The sequence below is a fragment of the Brassica rapa genome, chromosome A06, assembly GCF_000309985.2.
Source record: "Brassica rapa cultivar Chiifu-401-42 chromosome A06, CAAS_Brap_v3.01, whole genome shotgun sequence".
In the NCBI taxonomy this organism is placed as follows: Eukaryota; Viridiplantae; Streptophyta; class Magnoliopsida; order Brassicales; family Brassicaceae; genus Brassica; species Brassica rapa.
The window spans coordinates 12207709-12228478 of NC_024800.2; the positions used below are offsets into that span (position 1 = coordinate 12207709).

Here is a 20770-nt window from a genome sequence, read left to right on the forward strand (position 1 = left end):
CAAGTGGTATCAGAGCTGGTTAGCCATCTCAGTTCCGACCTGAGAGGCGTCTTGAGACCTGTCGGGGGCGCAACGAGGACGTTGCGTTCTTTGAGAGGGGGTGAATTGTAACATCCCGAGTTGTGATATGTGAAAAAAGGCTTAAGAGAATTGATTTGGCTACCTATGTCACCAAAGTTGACTTACCTTTTCCGGAGCACATCCTGAAAGAACTCCAGAGTTAAGCGTGCTTGAGTTGGAGTAGTGGAAGGATGGGTGACCTATCGGGAAGTGATTCGCGATAGCATGCGAGTGAGGCCAAAGCATGGGAAAAAGGTCGGGTGGTGATTGCAGGGTCAGTAAACAATGATTTCGAGCTCTTGAAAAATTAACGGACCGACCGTCAGACGGGATGGGGCCCACGGGCCGAGAGAGCGGGCGTGTGTGGCCCATTAGCCGTGGGCGGGTCGGGGCGTTACAAAATCTTCACAGAATCTTTGACAGATCTTCATACTAGCTACAAACCTACAATCTTAAATCAGAAGAAACCTTCACGAGGGCTTTGGAGGTCATTTTGTATGTTCTGACACCACAATAACATCTAATTTTTCACTGTTTTTAGCATTTTCCTAGTATCAATATCTTTTATTGGTTTTCCGCAAATTATCCCTAAAATTTAACCGAATGATTTCATTATAAAATTTTGTTTCTTGGCTCAGTTTAGGTCTGTTTTTTTTGGTTCACCCCTATACTCACTTATGGTTTTAATATAATTGTGGCAATAACAACGGAAAATATGACTATATGAACTACTGTTCAGAGCAAACATGATGAAAAACCAATCTGTCAGAATCACGAGAAGTGGTTATTAGGGGGCGAAAAGTAATTGACATACAATGTATTTATCAACACTATAATTAGGGTTCGCTATATTTAGATTTTTTAAAAAGTGTACCAAAAAATCAAAATTCACTTCCAACTATTAATATTACATGCCGCCTTTTACGCTCCACGTCTCATTTCTGGAGTGAAAATAGGGTCCAAAAATGGTGAAAGAAGAGGTTGAGAGGGTGACAAACAACAGGAAAGATAATCATAGACATTATAGAAGAAGAAAACGAATCACGGAGAGATGACGGTCATTAATATTATCTTCAGAGTCGAAGAAATTTGCAAGAAGTACGACAAGTACGATGTCGACAAGCAGCGCGAGCTCGGCGCGTCCGGCGACGATGCCTTCTCCCGCCTCTTCAACTCCATTGATACCGATATTGAATCGGTTGTACATGTTCGTCTCTCTCCTTCTCTCTTTTGAAACCCTATTATAGATTTTTTTTTTTGATAAGTCCTAGAATAGATTCTTGCTAGTAACGTAACGTTATTGAGTATTATATTTTGTAACGTAATATGTAGAAAGCGGAGTTGGCATCAACAGAGACCAATAGAGCTGCAGCTGTGGCCTTGAATGCTGAGGTTCGAAGGACGAAAGCGCGTTTAGCTGAAGATGTTGTTAAACTGCAGAAACTGGCCGTTAAAAAGGTTAAAAATTAATTACATATTACCGTTTTAATTCATTTTTAACCGTTTTAATTGTTTCGAAAAAAAAAAAAATATATATATATATATATATATATATATTACCGTTTTAATTCACTGAATGAGTGAAGCCGGATGAATACCAATTGGTTGTGTTCAAACTTTGGAGTGCATACATATATATATACAGGTGAAAGGGCTTACAAAAGAGGAACGAGAGTCCCGATGTGATCTAGTTATCGCGCTAGCCGATAGGATTCAAGTGATACCTGACGGACATGAAAGACAAGCTAATAGTGAATGGGGAGGTGCTTCTGCCCCCAACAAGAACATCAAGTTTGATATATCTGGTACTTCGGCTTTCCTGTTTTCTCCTTTAACTCAAGATACTGTAAATACTAAAATATAAATAAGATTTTCTTTTTTATTTCTTCTTGTTAACCATCAGAGGAAGACATGGATGATGGGTTCTTCCAGCAAACTGAAGAATCCAGCCAGTTTCGACAAGAATATGAAATGAGAAGAAAGAAGCAGGCATCTAAAATACATCGATCTAACCCTTTTTTTTTTTGACAATGAGGTTACAGATTTAACGTATGATTTTTCTTCAGGACGAGGGCCTTGATGTTATATCAGAAGGTTTGGACGCACTGAAGAACTTAGCACGTGACATGAACGAGGTTTGTTGTTTCCTCATCTGCCCAAATAATATAGTTTTTTTTATCCGGTGGATATTTACATTTATTTTTGTTTCAGGAACTTGACAAGCAAGTCCCATTGATGGATGAAATGGAAACAAAGGTGAGATTCGTTTTCCTATATATCATCATTTTTCGACCCTCATTAGTCAGTTGAAGAAAATGCTAGCATGACATGTAATTTATGCATGGTTGTCTTAGGTTGATGGAGCAACTTCGGATTTGAAGAACACCAATGTTCGGCTCAAGCAACAGCTTGTAAAGGTAAACAAAAGAAAACCAACCAATAATTTGTTTAATTAGTAAATCAACGTATTGTCATTGATCATAAGAAACCATTTGCTAAAATTGGTTGGGAATTTCAGATGAGATCGAGCCGCAACTTCTGCATCGACATTATTCTTCTCTGTGTGGTCCTTGGAATCATCTCTTACATCTATAAGTAAGCCAATGTTTCAATTCCACTCTCTACCTTTTCTTCACCTCCAAAATTGTTTCTCTAACAAGTGGATCATTTACGTTGTTCATCGCAGTGCTCTGAACTAAAGTTGGTGACGGCATCTACCGACATTCTCATTGCCATTGTGAAGCCTCTGGTAACTTCTTAACCAAAGTAATAATAGTCATTTCTTGGAGAGCAAGCAAACAAGATTTTTTCACAAGCTTTTACCATATGTATACAGTTTTAAGGAATTATTCTTGGCAAAAAATAAATAAATATATATTTACACAAGTTCGCTGTTGTAATTGTGCTTGTTTTGTTGGGCGATTTATTTTTGTTGAATCAGAATGTTTTAGCTTTTCCAAGTGTCATGAATTTGTAAGAGCATCTCCAACTCCTTGTTATTTACACCATTATAATAGCATTTAAATGTGAAATTGCTTCAACCCACCTCTATTTCTTCATCTATAATAGAGATCTCTATTTTTTCCTCTATTTATAGAGGAATAAATAACATTACTCTATTCTTTATTCTACATTTAGAGATTGTTATTTTAGGAAAATACATTGGAGTATATATATCTCACCTCTATTATAGAGTTCCTCTATTTAGAGGTGAAAATGACAAATTACATTGTAGATGGTCTAAGAGAATGGAAGTATACATTTGTGGACATTGCATAGTGGAAAAGTTTTTTTTTTATAGTTGAAAAGTTATGACTGGAAAATGATTTTACCTACTTATAGCTTTTTTGTTTGACCAAAAAATTTAGAATTTACTAAAACCTAATGATCTGGAAACCTTATGAAACATTTCTTAATTTAAATATAAAAGTTTTGGAGAAACACAACTAATTTTTTATAGGAAAAAAACTAAATTAAGTAAAAGCACAAAAATAAAAGAGAGATAAAGTAAAAATTTGAAATCTAAATAAAAATGAATTACTATTTTAAAGGAATAATTCAAAAAAAAATTCCTAATTTCAAAACACCAAAATTTTCGATAATTATGTAGTCTCTATTCCTTTTCTAAAAATTAATATGTAAGTTTTCCAAGTTAATGAAAAGACACTGAATAGTCCAGTCTTTGCAGAGATGTCAAAGTAGTAGAGATGTCACAGTAGTAGTCCAGTTCGGAGATATAGAAATGCCCATAAGATTTACCATTAGAGTAGTCCATATGGTAAATGTGATAGGAAGAGCGAAAAAGGTGGAAAAGTTTTTTATTTTATAGTTGAAAAGTTATGACTGGAAAATGATTTTACCTACTTATAGCTTTTTTGTTTGACCAAATATTTTAGAATTTACTAAAACTAATGACCTGGAAATCTTATGAAACATTTCTTAATTTAAATATATAAGTTTTGGAGAAACACAACTAATTTTTTATAGAAAAAACTAAATTAAGTAAAATCACAAAAATAAAAGAGAGATAAAGTAAAAATTTGAAATCAAAATAAAAATGAATTACTGTTTTAAAGGAATAATTCAAAAAAAAAAATTCCTACAAAACACCAAAATTTCCGATAATTATGTAGTCTCTATTCCTTTTCTAAAAATTAATATGTAAGTTTTCCAAGTTAATAAAAAAACACTAAATAGTCCAGTCCTTCCAGAGATGTCACAGTAGTAGTCCAGTTCGGAGATATAGAAATGCCCATAAGATTTACCATTAGAGTAGTCCATATGGTAAATGTGATAGGAAGAGCGAAAAAGGTGGAAAAGTTTTTTATTTTATAGTTGAAAAGTTATGACTGGAAAATGATTTTACCTACTTATAGCTTTTTTGTTTGACCAAATATTTTAGAATTTACTAAAACTAATGACCTGGAAATCTTATGAAACATTTCTTAATTTAAATATATAAGTTTTGGAGAAACACAACTAATTTTTTATAGGAAAAAACCTAAATTAAGTAAAATCACAAAAATAAAAGAGAGATAAAGTAAAAATTTGAAATCAAAATAAAAATGAATTACTGTTTTAAAGGAATAATTCAAAAAAAAAAATTCCTAATTTCAAAACACCAAAATTTCCGATAATTATGTAGTCTCTATTCCTTTTCTAAAAATTAATATGTAAGTTTTCCAAGTTAATAAAAAGACACTAAATAGTCCAGTCCTTGCAGAGATGTCACAGTAGTAGTCCAGTTCGGAGATTTAGAAATGCCCATAAGATTTACCGTTAGAGTAGTCCATATGGTAAATGTGATAGGAAAAGCGAAAAAGGTGGAAAAGTTTTTTATTTTATAGTTGAAAAGTTATGACTGGAAAATGATTTTACCTACTTATAGTTTTTTTGTTTGACCAAAAATTTTAGAATTTACTAAAACCTAATGATCTGGCAATCTTATGAAACATTTCTTAATTTAAATATATAAGTTTTGGAGAAACACAACTAATTTTTTATAGGAAAAAAAACTAAATTAAGTAAAATCACAAAAATAAAAGAGAGATAAAGTAAAAAATTTGAAATCAAAATAAAATTAATTACTGTTTCAAAGGAATAATTCAAAAAAAAAATTCCTAATTTCAAAACACCAAAATTTCCGATAATTATGTAGTCTCTATTCCTTTTCTAAAAATTAATATGTAAGTTTTCCAAGTTAATGAAAAGACACTGAATAGTCCAGTCCTTGCAGAGATGTCACAGTAGTAGTCCAGTTCGGAGATATAGAAATGCCCATAAGATTTACCGTTAGAGTAGTTCATATGGTAAATGTGATAGGAAAAGCGAAAAAGGTGGAAAAGTTTTTTTTTTTTTTATAGTTGAAAAGTTATGACTGAAAAATTATTTTACCTACTTATAGCTTTTTTGTTTGACCAAAAAATTTAGAATTTACTAAAACCTAATGATCTGGAAATCTTATGAAACATTTCTTAATTTAAATATATAAGTTTTGGAGAAACACAACTATTTTTTTATAGGAAAAAAAAACTAAATTAAGTAAAATCACAGAAATAAAAGAGAGATAAAGTAAAAATTTGAAATCAAAATAAAAATGAATTACAGCTTTAAAGGAATAATTCAAAAATCAAATTCCTAATTTCAAAACACCAAAATTTCCGATAATTATGTAGTCTCTATTCCTTTTCTAAAAATTAATATGTAAGTTTTCCAAGTTAATAAAAAGACACTGAATAGTCCAGTCCTTGCAGAGATGTCACAGTAGTAGTCCAGTTCGGAGATATAGAAATGCCCATAAAATTTACCGTTAGAGTAGTCCATATGGTAAATGTGATAGGAAAAGCGAAAAAGGTGGAAAAGTTTTTTTTTTATAGTTGAAAAGTTATGACTGGAAAATGATTTTACCTACTTCTAGCTTTTTTGTTTGACCAAAAAATTTAGAATTTTCTAAAACCTAATGATCTGGAAATCTTATGAAACATTTCTTAATTTAAATATATAAGTTTTGGAGAAACACAACTATTTTTTTATAGGAAAAAAAAAACTAAATTAAGTAAAATCACAGAAATAAAAGAGAGATAAAGTAAAAATTTGAAATCAAAATAAAAATGAATTACTGCTTTAAAGGAATAATTCAAAAAAAAAATTCCTAATTTCAAAACACCAAAATTTCCGATAATTATGTAGTCTCTATTCCTTTTCTAAAAATTAATATGTAAGTTTTCCAAGTTAATAAAAAGACACTAAATAGTCCAGTCCTTGCAGAGATGTCACAGTAGTAGTCCAGTTCGGAGATTTAGAAATGCCCATAAGATTTACCGTTAGAGTAGTCCATATGGTAAATGTGATAGGAAAAGCGAAAAAGGTGGAAAAGTTTTTTATTTTATAGTTGAAAAGTTATGACTGGAAAATGATTTTACCTACTTATAGTTTTTTTGTTTGACCAAAAAATTTAGAATTTACTAAAACCTAATGATCTGGCAATCTTATGAAACATTTCTTAAGTTAAATATATAAGTTTTGGAGAAACACAACTAATTTTTTATAGGAAAAAAAAATTAAGTAAAATCAAAAAAATAAAAGAGAGATAAAGTAAAAATTTGAAATCAAAATAAAATTAATTACTGTTTCAAAGGAATAATTCAAAAAAAAATTCCTAATTTCAAAACACCAAAATTTCCGATAATTATGTAGTCTCTATTCATTTTCTAAAAATTAATATGTAAGTTTTCCAAGTTAATGAAAAGACACTGAATAGTCCAGTCCTTGCAGAGATGTCACAGTAGTAGTCCAGTTCGGAGATATAGAAATGCCCATAAGATTTACCGTTAGAGTAGTCCATATGGTAAATGTGATAGGAAAAGCGAAAAAGGTGGAAAAGTTTTTTATTTTATAGTTGAAAAGTTATGACTGGAAAATGATTTTACCTACTTATAGTTTTTTTGTTTGACCAAAAATTTTAGAATTTACTAAAACCTAATGATCTGGCAATCTTATGAAACATTTCTTAATTTAAATATATAAGTTTTGGAGAAACACAACTAATTTTTTATAGGAAAAAAAACTAAATTAAGTAAAATCACAAAAATAAAAGAGAGATAAAGTAAAAAATTTGAAATCAAAATAAAAATGAATTACTGCTTTAAAGGAATAATTCAAAAAAAAAATTCCTAATTTCAAAACACCAAAATTTCCGATAATTATGTAGTCTCTATTCCTTTTCTAAAAATTAATATGTAAGTTTTCCAAGTTAATGAAAAGACACTGAATAGTCCAGTCCTTGCAGAGATGTCACAGTAGTAGACATGTCACAGTAGTAGTTCAGTTCGGAGATATAGAAATGCCCATAAGATTTACCGTTAGAGTAGTCCATATGGTAAATGTGATAGGAAAGGCGAAAAAGGTGGAAAAGTTTTTTATTTTATAGTTGAAAAGTTATGACTGGAAAATGATTTTACCTACTTATATATTTTTTGTTTGACCAAAAATTTTAGAATTTACTAAAACCTAATGATCTGGAAATCTTATGAAACATTTCTTAATTTAAATATATAAGTTTTGGAGAAACACAACTAATTTTTTATAGGAAAAAAAACTAAATTAAGTAAAATCACAAAAATAAAAGAGAGATAAAGTAAAAATTTGAAATCAAAATAAAAATTAATTACTGTTTTAAAGGAATAATTCAAAAAACAAATTCCTAATTTCAAAACACCAAAATTTCCGATAATTATGTAGTCTCTATTCATTTTCTAAAAATTAATATGTAAGTTTTCCAAGTTAATGAAAAGACACTGAATAGTCCAGTCCTTGCAGAGATGTCACAATAGTAGAGATGTCACAGTAGTAGTCCAGTTCGGAGATACAGAAATGCCCATAAGACTTACCATTAGAATAGTCCATATGGTGTTTGCCCAAAAAAAAAAGAATAGTCCATATGGTAAATGTGATAGGAAAAGCGAAAAAGGTGGAAAAGTTTTTTATTTTATAGTTGAAAAGTTATGACTGGAAAATGATTTTATCTACTTATAGTTTTTTTGTTTGACCAAAAAATTTAGAATTTACTAAAACCTAATGATCTGGCAATCTTATGAAACATTTCTTAAGTTAAATATATAAGTTTTGGAGAAACATAACTAATTTTTTATAGGAAAAAAAAATTAAGTAAAATCAAAAAAATAAAAGAGAGATAAAGTAAAAATTTGAAATCAAAATAAAATTAATTACTGTTTCAAAGGAATAATTCAAAAAAAATTTCCTAATTTCAAAACACCAAAATTTCCGATAATTATGTAGTCTCTATTCATTTTCTAAAAATTAATATGTAAGTTTTCCAAGTTAATGAAAAGACACTGAATAGTCCAGTCCTTGCAGAGATGTCACAGTAGTAGTCCAGTTCGGAGATATAGAAATGCCCATAAGATTTACCGTTAGAGTAGTCCATATGGTAAATGTGATAGGAAAAGCGAAAAAGGTGGAAAAGTTGTTTTTTTTATAGTTGAAAAGTTATGACTGGAAAATAATTTTACCTACTTATAGCTTTTTTGTTTGACCAAAAAATTTAGAATTTACTAAAACCTAATGATCTGGAAATCTTATGAAACATTTCTTAATTTAAATATATAAGTTTTGGAGAAACACAACTATTTTTTTATAGGAAAAAAAACTAAATTAAGTAAAATCACAGAAATAAAAGAGAGATAAAGTAAAAATTTGAAATCAAAATAAAAATGAATTACTGCTTTAAAGGAACAATTCAAAAAAAATATTCCTAATTTCAAAACACCAAAATTTCCGATAATTATGTAGTCTCTATTCCTTTTCTAAAAATTAATATGTAAGTTTTCCAAGTTAATGAAAAGACACTGAATAGTCCAGTCCTTGCAGAGATGTCACAGTAGTAGTCGAGTTCGGAGATATAGAAATGCCCATAAGATTTACCGTTAGAGTAGTCCATATGGTAAATGTGATAGGAAAAGCGAAAAAGGTGGAAAAGTTTTTTATTTTATAGTTGAAAAGTTATGACTGGAAAATGATTTTACCTACTTATATATTTTTTGTTTGACCAAAAATTTTAGAATTTACTAAAACCTAATGATCTGGAAATCTTATGAAAATTTTTAATTTAAATATATAAGTTTTGGAGAAACACAACTAATTTTTTATAGGAAAAAAACTAAATTAAGTAAAATCACAAAAATAAAAGAGAGATAAAGTAAAAATTGAAATCAAAATAAAAATTAATTACTGTTTTAAAGGAATAATTCAAAAAAAAATTCCTAATTTCAAAACACCAAAATTTCCGATAATTATGTAGTCTCTATTCCTTTTCTAAAAATTAATATGTAAGTTTTCCAAGTTAATGAAAAGACACTGAATAGTCCAGTCCTTGCAGAGATGTCACAGTAGTAGTCCAGTTCAGAGATACATAAATGCCCATAAGATTAACCGTTAGAGTAGTCCATATGGTAAATGTGATAGGAAAAGCGAAAAAGGTGGTCTCTCTCTCTCTCTCTCTCTCTCTCTCTCTCTCTCTCTCTCTCTCTCTCTCTCTCTCTCTCTCTCTCTCTCTCCAGAACATACAAACTTGTGTAATCCCCCAATTCTGCATACGAACACATTTGGACAGCCTATCCTTGAATGCCAACCAGACAATGAAAGCATGACGTGGAACTTCTTGTGCATGCTAAACGATTTGATGCCATGAGACCTCATGACCTCTGATTCTAATCTGATCCCACGTTCTCGCAGTTGAAAAGTGGTCCTTGTAATCCTCCTCATTTTGTCGCCATCATATAAACTTTCCATAGTTGCATTCGGTTTCTAAGCACTCTCAACTGAGTATACACCGCACCAAAAACTCTCAGACCTCGACTCCTCATCGCCTGAACCCCATTTGTACACGCTTCAGCAACTCGAGCTTGGCGAGGAATCCCAAGGTATCTCAAACAAGAATCTCATGTATAGCTTCAATAATACTTCCAGTACCTAACCAATCATCAAACCAAAAGAAGGCCGACTCGCCACTTCTAACTTCACATCACATAAACCTCGAGGCCTCTGGTCGGAGTTTAAGCAATTTACGCCAAAGCTAAGAACCCTTATTTGAGTCTTTTGTATTCCAAAATGATCCTCCACACAAAAGTTCAGCTGCAACCCAAGAAACCCATAGATATCCTGACAAAGTGAACAACTGCCAGATAAGACCCAAAGCAAAACCTTTGATGTTTCTCTAAGCTTTCGAATCCCTAACCGGCCTTCACACTTAGCTAAACAGAGATCATTCCAGGAGATCTTTGCCTTATGATGAACATTCGGCAAGCCAGACCACAAAAAAGCATTACAAAGACTTTCAATTTCATCCAAACAATCCATTGGCAACATAAAAGCTGTGCACCAAAAGTTAATGACACAAGAGATGACCGAGATAATTAAAATATATTAAATAAACTTTTCTTAACATTTCTAAGCTGGTTTGGTTATTTCAAGTTATGATCACATTGCAATCCAGGAGTTTCAGAAGTTCAGAAGTGTGATATGATGGATTTAGCTAGTGTTGGACCTTCCTTCACCTGGAAAAACTGTCAAGATGACAATCTGATAAGTAAAAAGCTTGACCGGGTTATGGTTAATATATGTTGGATAAATGCTTCTCCACACTCGTATACAACGTTTGAATCTGGTGGTGTATCGGACCACATGCTTATGCACACACAGCTTCGAGAAGTCCCTCATGGTAATATAAAGTCTTTTAAGTTTTTCAACCATGTTGCCTCACATCTTCGGTTCCTGGAAGTTGTGTCTCGGGTTTGGAATGACATTGAACCTCTGTTTCATTCACGATCAGCACTTAGAAGACTCCATGAGAAGTTGAAGTCCCTCAAATCTGAAATGAGAAGTCATAATGGTGATATGTTTGGTGACTTTCCAGGGCGTGATAAAGCAGCTTATGAGGACATGTGTACAAATCAAACCAAAGCAATGCAGAATCCGCAGACTTCTTCTTTTGAAGCTGCTTCAAATGCCTGAGAACATTGGCAATATATCTCTGGGGTTGAGGAGCAGTTTTACTACCACAATTCAAGGGTCCAGTGGTTGGGACTTGGAAACAGAAACTCGAGGTTCTTTCACTGGGTCACTTAAAGCATGAATGTGAGTAATACTATTTGGAGAGTTGCTATGTCAGATGGCAGGATCCTCACCTCTCTCACTGACATCAAGCGAGAGGAAGCTACTCATTTTGAGACTTTCCTGAATGGATCTCAACATAGTGTCCCACATATTTCTCAGGAGGTGCTTTCTGAGCTTATTGACCACCAATGCTCCAGCGAAGATGCAGTTTATGAGGCCCGTGCAGGCTGCTGAGATCAAGGAGGTTATTTTCTCTTTGCCATGTAATAAAGCACCGGGACCTTATGGATTCACTATGGTTTTTTACAAGGATGCTTGGTCGGTGATTGAGAAGAACTTTGTTACACTGTGCAGTCCTTATTTATATATGGATTTATGCCTCTAAGTATATATGTCATAATAAGTAATGTCCTATGTAAACTACTCAGTAAGACAGATATTAATGGGCTTATTGGATATCATCCTCAATGTAAGGAGGTAAGTCCCTCTCACCCAAGCTTTGCCTATGACATCGTTATCTTCACTAATGTGACTCCAGTGTCACTACATAATACTTTGATTTGTGTTTGAGGAATCTGTATACATGTCAGGCCTCAGAATCAATATTGTAAAATCTATGGTCTTTTCTGGAGGGAGAGGGAAAGATTTACTTGAAAATAAAGCAGCAGTAGCTGGCCTGTCCATTTCTGTACTGTCCATTAAATATCTTGGTTTGCCTCTTACTTCGAAGATAATGTCGATGAGTGACTATGAGCCTTTGGTTTCAAAAACTAGGAACCGTTTTTTCTCTTGTTTTAGTAAGGCTCTCTCCTATGCAGGACGCTTACTACTCATAAAGTCAGTCATTGCAAGTATAATAAATTTCTATTGTCCCGTGTTTTGCATTCCACAATCATGTATTGATGAGATTGAGAACATGTGCTCTGCGTTCTTATGGAATCCGAATGACGCTTCCAAGGCTAATTTTGTGTGAGAGAATGTGTGCAGTGTTACCCGTTTCTGGAAGGTGGGCTAGGCATTCGGCGTGTGAAAGAGGTGAGTACAATGTTTATGTTGAAGCTCATTTGCCGGCTTTTTTTCTTACTCTACATCTCTGTGAGGTGAGTGGGCGCGACAATATTTATTTCGGGGTGAGACTTTTTGGGATGCAAAGGATACATAACACGGCTCTTAGGTTTGGAAAAAGTTACTAAGGCTTATACCATTAGCTAAGTAGTCTATAAGGATGATATCAGAGACAGTTGTACCGTGAGATTCTACATGGATGTGTGGCACCCAAAAGGCAAATTGATTGAGCTCACTGGTGAAATTAGAATGCAGAAACTCGGTATAGGGAGAGATGCAAGGGTGTGTGATGTCTTAATTGATGGTGAGTGGAGGTTTCGCAACTATCATGACCAACAAATCAAAGGTGTGATTCATGATATTGTTCGGTTCCCCCTCTCTCTGGCTGTGGCTGAAGCTGACGGGTTGTCTTAGACGTGTGGAGAAGAGGAATATTGTGACAGGTTTGTGGCAGCTCAAACATGGCATCAGATCTGAGAGCATAAGGACGAGGTTCAATGGCATAAGTTAGTCTGGTTTTCTCTGATCTTACCTCGTTATGCTTTCATTACGTGGCTGGCGGTAAGAGACAGACTTGCAAAAGGTCATCGTACTCGACAATGGGGTCAGACGCACTGTGGTGAACTGGATTAGACGCGAGATTACCTTTTCCTTGCTTGTCCTTTTTACCTTCACGCTTTGGCTACGAGTGGTGGGCAATCTATGTGGCATTGACCCCGATCCGGACATGGACACAACTCTCATGCGCTTGATGACTGGAACTTTTGACACACTTACATTAATTTTTCTGAGACTGGTCTTACAGATCACTATTTATTCTATATGGCGGGAACGCAATGATCAGAGACAAAATGGTAGAGAAAAGTCAGTAGATCAGCTTGCTTGGGTGATTGATAAGACGGTGAGGAACAAAATCACATATTTAAAGTATAATTTGAAGCCAAAACCCCAAGGTCTGATGCGTAGATGGTTTAGCGTCCACTGATGGTTTAAGTTTCTTTCCAGTTTCTTTTTAGCAGCATCTCTATACGAACACATTGACATTCTTTGTACATGTAATTTTTTTACAACTTGATCAATAAAGTTAACATTTCATAAAAATGATGATTTATACGTGAAAATTGTATTGATTGAATATAATTTTAACATTAAAGAATAAAACTAGGAAAATGATATGTACAATATATATATATATATACATATATATATACATACATATATGTATATATATAACATTTCATTTGCTTTTGAAGAAAATAGTGGATAAATATTTATAAGATTATTTAGGAAGGTATATATTTATAAATTGTTATCGTAGTATATTAAAAATAAAAATACAATAAAAACTAAATTAAATATTATTCTATTAGATTATAACAGAAAAAAAAATGATATGTAATAGCTGATTCATCATAAACTAGAAAAACGGCACCTAAATAAAAAAAGCTATATATATTGGAGTTGTTAGTGGGAGTTATATTTATGATGATTGTAATAATTTAAAGAGTTTAATGTTATTTGTTTATAGATTTTCGTATTCACACTAAAATCTAGTGTTATTGGTATGGTGATTTTATAATTCTATATAAAATATTTTGTTATTCAAAAAATATAAATTTTAATGATTTTTATATCTATTAAAGTTAGTGTTATTGAAAATTTTACTCTTGACCATTTAACTTGTAAAATGTTTTTTTGAAAATACTACATATATCCATTAGATTCTTAAAATCATTATACTGATTTATTTTCTTGAATTTATACAATATACAAATTTTCTCTAACTCTTTCCAAATTTAACAAATCTATCAACGTTTAAAATCAACAAATTCTATATAAATCTTACTCTCACTAACACCCTATTATATGCAGTTTAACAACATTTATCATTATTAATTTTGGTTTATGTTAATATTTTCAAGTAAATTGTTTATATACGCACTACATTTTTGAAGTTGAAATAGACCATTAATTAAGTGGACACTGGTTTATATAGATGAATTCACTGGATAAAGTGCGATTAAAAAAATATCCAAACAGCTTTTACATAGAATCAGATATGCCCTGCGATATTCTTTTTAAAATAAAATCAAGCGAAGAATTTTGGATCAAACCGAAAAAAATGTCTTCCTCCCAAGCGGGAATCAAACCAACTAGGAGGCATAAAAACTAGGCCTGGGACGGATCGGGTATCCGGATAATTTTAAGGTATCCGGATCCGGCGGACCATAATTTTACTATCTTTATCTGGATTCGGAGTTCTCAGATACCCGGATGTCAGATATCCTTGTAAAAATTGTAATATTCGGCGGATATCCAAATCCAGATTTGGATCTTTAATATAAATAAAAAATAATATTAATATATGTAAAATATTAAAAATAATTTAAAAATAAAAAATAAATAAAATGTTTTTAATTATCTCTATGTATAATATTACAAAATTTACATAAAATTTGTATATACTATTATAAAAAATGAAAATATTATAAAATAAAATTAATTTTTATATATAGATATTACTATTTTTGAAATAATTATTAATAAAAATTTTGGATGGATCCGGATATCCGGATTAAAAAATTATGATATCAGGATCTAACATTTTACTATACAGATCCGGATTGGACCCCTCCGGATTTTCGGATCGGATCCGAATCGAATCTCGGATCGAATCCGGAACTCAGATAAAAGTCTTAGGCCTAATAAAAACATTCAATATTAGAGGATCCAAGAATTTGCCATCTCATGTTAAATCCCCCATATATTGATAGAAAATATTTAAAAAGTTATAATCTGTAGTTTGTATTATTTAAAAAAATATCCTGCTGAGTTGTCACGTAATTAGAATGCTAATTTTGATTACATGACGGTTTGAGAATCAATTGAGAATTTTGTTAGTCTAAAATTAAATTACTAGAGAATGTTATATTATATATTATATTCATTATGGACCATTCATTTATCAAATTGAATTCTTTCCTTAAATAAAATCTACGGAATTACATAATGTGATTAATATATATATATGACAATTAATGATTTTAAATACTAAAGATTTGCTAACAATCTGTATACTTTCTATCATTTTTTGTTTAATTATTTATTATTAAAATAAATTACATAATTACATTAATCATATATTAAAAATTTAGATTTTTTTGTATATGTTGTATTTTGAATTTTTCAAAACGAGTATAGATTACTAAAACTGTTAAAAGTCTCACATAAACTTTTATGATCAAGGTTTAAATTTTTTTCTATAATAAGATACAATGATTATAAAATCATATGAATAAATAATTTTATTTTAATAGGTGTTATGTTAAATATATATATATATATATATATATTTAAAATAAACTATATACCTCATATGAAAACACATACTTATATTATTTTGATATCTCCGTTGAACATATATTGAAAAGTTAATATTTTGGTTTTGAAATCTTCATTGTTTTTTAAAATAATTATAAATTATTAAAACCACTAAACATTTCACATTAAAAAAAATCGTTGGTGTAAAATTGTGTTACACAAATATGCAAATAATCATAAAATCATATGAGTACAACCCTCATTTAATAAATATCCATATTAAAAGTATACTATATATCTATGTTAATATCATTTAAATTTAATTATATATAATATATGATAGATAAGATTGATTGTTTTGATTTATTTACCCTAAAATGATTGCGAATAAACAAGAGCGGTCGTTTGATTTATATGCGCACGCCAATTTATTATATAATGGTAACTGATTTCTTAGTTATTTAATATATAATCATTATTTTATTATTTCATAATATGCAGAAAAACATAAAATAAGTAATAAATATAAAATATTTATTCTGTTCAAGGCACAGATTTTAACCTAAGTATATATCTCTTTAATACTTTTAAATCTTAAACATTTTCTAAATATCAAGCCAAAACAAAATAACAAAATGAGAATAAACTCAAAAATCAATATTTATATCGAGCAATAACCAAAATGAAAAAAGCGACACAAAAATGAGAAAAATATTGAAGATATTTAGGATTGGCACGTGAACGTAAACTTCTCATAACTATAATTAATTTTTAAATTGCTAAATCATGATGTAAAACCAAGCTCTCATATTTTCATTGTAACCAAATAGTAGGCTTGAGATTCTTCGGCCTAAACGTTAGGTTCTTAGGCGATAAATGATTTTCTGACCTAAATTATTTTTAAAATAAGATCAGCTCATCTTCGATCAAGAACATAAGTTTTATTTTTATATACGATATTTTTTAAATAATTTTCATATTAATTTGCTATGTGCAAGGCGCAGGTCTTATCCTAATGCTAGATTAATCAACTCACATGGAAAATAAAATCTATGAAACAGATTTGCTAATGCACACAGGTTACTTTCAAATTGTTTTACTACAACAAACAATTTTTTTTATGAAATATAAAGATACACATCCATGCGTACACGACAAGTAGGAACAGACAAAAGTATCCGTAAAATTTAATCCGATAAAAATCCGGATATTTGTGATTTTACGAAACAAATCACAATAACTAATATTTTAAAAAACCATTATCTAATCCGATATCTGTTATATATAACAGATTATATAGTCTCAAAAGAGAGTTTCGAAGTAAGAAGAGAGAGATTCCCTTGTCGCCAGCTTTCTTTTTGGTCTTATCCTATCGGTCTCTTTGCAACAGCCCAAAAGCTTACTACCAAAATAATAAGAACAAATTTCATCTATTAAACTGTACCGACAGCCAACCCCTCCCCCAAAAAAAAACCTTTTTTTTATGTATAACAAAACCTTTTTGACATTTATTTATTTAGCAAAAACCTTTTTGAATCTTTCTTGGAAAAAAATGGACATCCCATTTTTCAGTCCATCAAACAAATGAAATATCTTCTTCTATTTTTGCGTAAAGTCTTGTGGGGTTTATATTAATAAAACTAGTGTAAAACGTTCGTCATTTTGAAATAACGTTTCTAGATATAAACAAAGGAATTACTATTATATGAAGAACATATTTCTTATATGCTTATTGTATAAGCTACAAATATATATATATATATATATATTCATCTGCTTGCAAAATTATACATTTATTTTTTCAAGCTACAAATTAAGATATTTATTATATATTTTTGTGAATTTGGTTATTCATCAGAGTTTTTATTTTTTTTGGTAACTCTCTCCGTCATCTTGCTTTCAGATTTTTTTACTTGATTTAGTAGAGAACTGTGAGACGAGTTCGTGTTTCCGTATATTTCTCTGTCCAACTGTTTTGCCTTCTTACTTCGAAACTCTCTTTACCTCTTTCTCTCTCAGCTAAACCAACATGATAATACCAGATGATCATCATCACCTCTCATTCCCCAGCTACGTCCTTCACCAAGAACACATCACCCCGAATCCTAACCCTAACCCTAATCCTACCGCCTCAAACTCAAACAAAAGGAAAAGAAATCTCCCGGGTAATCCAGGCATGTACAGTCAATTCAAATCTTGGACTTTGCATATTCCGATATATGCGGTTTCTTGAACAGTATAATTATTTCATCTTTTTCATTTCTAGTATTAATTTGGTATTTTAAACATACAAAAACAAAAACAAAAAACAGATCCAGATGCAGAAGTCATCGCTCTATCGCCAAACTCGCTCATGACGACGAACAGATTCATATGCGAGATCTGCAACAAAGGATTTAAGAGAGACCAAAACCTTCAGCTTCACCGGAGAGGCCATAATCTTCCATGGAAGCTAAAGCAAAGGACGGACAAGGAGCAAGTGAAGAAGAAAGTGTACATCTGCCCTGAGAAGACCTGTGTACACCACGACCCGGGTCGAGCCCTCGGGGACTTAACTGGAATCAAGAAGCATTTCAGCAGAAAACATGGAGAGAAGAAGTGGAAATGCGACAAATGTTCCAAAAAATATGCTGTCGTGTCGGATTGGAAAGCTCATAGCAAGATTTGTGGCACCAGAGAGTACAAATGTGACTGCGGTACCCTCTTTTCCAGGTAATTTTGGAACACGTTTTTCGAAGTATCAAACTCTGGCCGCCTCACTAATAACTATATACATACCTAATGATTAATTTTAGTTTCGACTGATCAGGATCTCTTGTCACATGTATAACATTATTGATATAGTTTCTTTGATGAATAAAATGGAACAGAAAAGATAGTTTCATCACACATAGAGCATTTTGTGACGCTTTAGCCGAAGAAAGTGCTCGATTTGCCTCAGTTCCACCAGCCGCAGCTGCATATTTGAACAATTCCTCGGATGCAGAAGTCAATCTTGGAAACATCAAACCAAATCATCAACAACGACTACTTGATCTTACATCTTCTCAACTGGATCGACATGGTTTCAATGTCAATCGCAACAACATAAATGGCTTCATGGGACAATCCTCCACCAACCAGCTTCCTTTAGCAGCCAATGTTTTCGCATCTTCATCATCGCCATCACCTCATAGTGCATCTGCTTTGCTTCAAAATCTATGGCAATTACAAGGACAATCATATCAGCAGTGGCTACTCAACAAAAACAATAACAATATTATACAAAGTGGAATGCCCAATAATCAAGAAGATCATGACACTATAAGAAGGGAACTAGTAATTAATGGTTCTTCGTTTTCTTCGGAAGCACGCACCAGTTACAACCAAAACGGTGGACAGGAAATAGCCTCGATGTCAGCCACGACATTGCTGCAGATGGCGGCTCAAATAGGCTCAAAGAGATCGTCATCAAGCTCCAACAATGGCATGGCTTTTGGTCTAGTGACTTCCTCCATCTTCAACAATAAAGAAATGGAGAATAAAATCAAAACAAAGGAATTCGATGAAAGAGGCTTCACAAGAGACTTTCTTGGTGTGGGAAGTCAAAACCGTCATCGGCCAATATTGATGGTCAACCATAATCTTCCAACCACAAACGACGGCACACCAACCACCTACATGAATCACAGTATGTTATATTAATTTCTTTATAAATAAAAAGAAAAGGCAAGAATCCTCTGGTTAAGATATATATTTTTTAAATGCAGAAACATAAACTATAATCAACGTGACGAGTGGATACATTAAGCCTGGCAGCACATAATGAAGAAAATTGTGAAAGATGCTATTCTGACTCGGAACTCGGAGAGAATCTCTGAGTCAACTCGGTCCTGAACACTGGGTCCTCTCGCTTGAGAAAGATAGCTAATTGGGTCCCCGCCTGCATGCATGGCGAAACCTCTGACCCTGCATGCCCAACAAACCATACACTATGTCCTTTCTTTCATTTTTGAACACACGCTATTTCTTTTATTATTCTTCCCTTTTTCCTTGTAATTACTTCATGATTTTTTTTGGGACATTAGCTAAAACCAACTTAAAAAGTCAAACCTAAAAGTGTACTCCATTTTCAGTCAAATGCAAAACCAACCTAATGGATTAGTGAAAGTATTACTTAACCCTTATGACCAAACAAAAATACATAAATATATTTTACGTTTGTATCCTTCGAAAGTCTACATGTAATTAAAGAAGTCTACATATATATAGACTTCCTACGAAGTCTACCTTATAGACTTATTTTGTAGTCTACACTCTAATTTGATCTAATAATTTAACTTTGAAAATGTAAAAAAATAATTATTGTGATATTTTTTTAACTAATCATCAATATAATGGATAATATGAAATAAATTAATTAAAATTTCATACAATTGAACAATTTTGAAGAATATATACTAATTTGGTTATCGTGTTTTAGACAATGTTCATAGTTTAGAAACAAAATGTTCTAACATGTTATGTCTTTTAGTGGTTGATTTCATAGGGTTAGATTTTAGATTTTGTTTTTTTTTGTTTTATTAACTTAAATCTGCATATTAATGTTTAGTAGTTTGTATTTTGTATAATTGAGACTTTTTGATTATCAAGCAAAACATTTAGGGTTTGAGATTTGTGATTTAGGGTTTCGTAGACCTACAATAAAGTCTATTTATCTGAAGACGTCTTTTTCAGTCTATATTTTTCAATTTGTTTTACAAAAAATCATTATATTTAAACTAAGTTAAGTTTCTTGAGAATAAAAAAGTGAAATCATATACTATAACTATTAAAAAATAATTTTTTTAAAAATAAATCATACATTAAAATTATTAAAATAATAAAGAAAAAACAACAATAATGAAATTATTATAGTAGACTTCCAAAAAGGTCAACTATGTTACAGTAAATCTACTCTAAAATTATAATTTTAGTAGACTCCAAAAGAAGTCTACAATGTCATAAATTTTAACCTAGTTACATTTTTGTCTTCCTATATAAACAAAATTTATACAGTCTCTCTCTAAAGTGGCTGCACAAGTTTTTAAAACTCTCTCTCTTCCATAGTTGTTCTCTTCTCCTCCCAAAAATGTAAGGTTTACATCTATAGATTTTAAATATCTGCTCTAGTATTTATATTTAAATAAAGTTACATACTAAAATTCTATAT

At 31.4% G+C, this 20770-nt stretch overlaps 3 protein-coding genes across 4 annotated transcripts in view; 2 read left to right on the forward strand and 1 right to left on the reverse strand.

The window, feature by feature from the left end:
• LOC103873306 overlaps positions 1–20770 on the reverse strand; it is a 728778-nt gene that overhangs the window by 439156 nt on the left and 268852 nt on the right. The window contains exon 2 of the mRNA XM_033272627.1: positions 12928–12934. The gene's annotated coding sequence lies outside the window, so the exon portion shown is untranslated. The remainder of the gene's footprint in view (positions 1–12927; positions 12935–20770) is intronic.
• Positions 314–9353, forward strand: LOC103873425 (syntaxin-72). The gene is made up of 9 exons (XM_009151835.3): positions 314–1267; positions 1393–1518; positions 1706–1865; positions 1964–2049; positions 2127–2195; positions 2272–2316; positions 2415–2477; positions 2579–2655; positions 2747–9353. The coding sequence occupies exons 1-9, from the start codon at positions 1112–1114 to the stop codon at positions 2757–2759; spliced, it is 795 nt and encodes a 264-aa protein (XP_009150083.1). The 5' UTR covers positions 314–1111; the 3' UTR covers positions 2760–9353.
• LOC103873426 (zinc finger protein BALDIBIS) lies at positions 15894–19996 on the forward strand. Of its 2 annotated transcripts, XM_009151836.3 has the most exons (4): positions 15894–17753; positions 17892–18291; positions 18450–19249; positions 19329–19996. In XM_009151836.3, exons 1-4 carry the CDS (start codon positions 17609–17611, stop codon positions 19334–19336), a joined length of 1353 nt encoding a protein of 450 aa, XP_009150084.1. In that variant the 5' UTR covers positions 15894–17608; the 3' UTR covers positions 19337–19996. The 2 variants fall into 2 exon arrangements, with proteins under 2 accessions (XP_009150084.1, XP_033128510.1); XM_033272619.1 differs by having other exon boundaries at positions 18450–19996.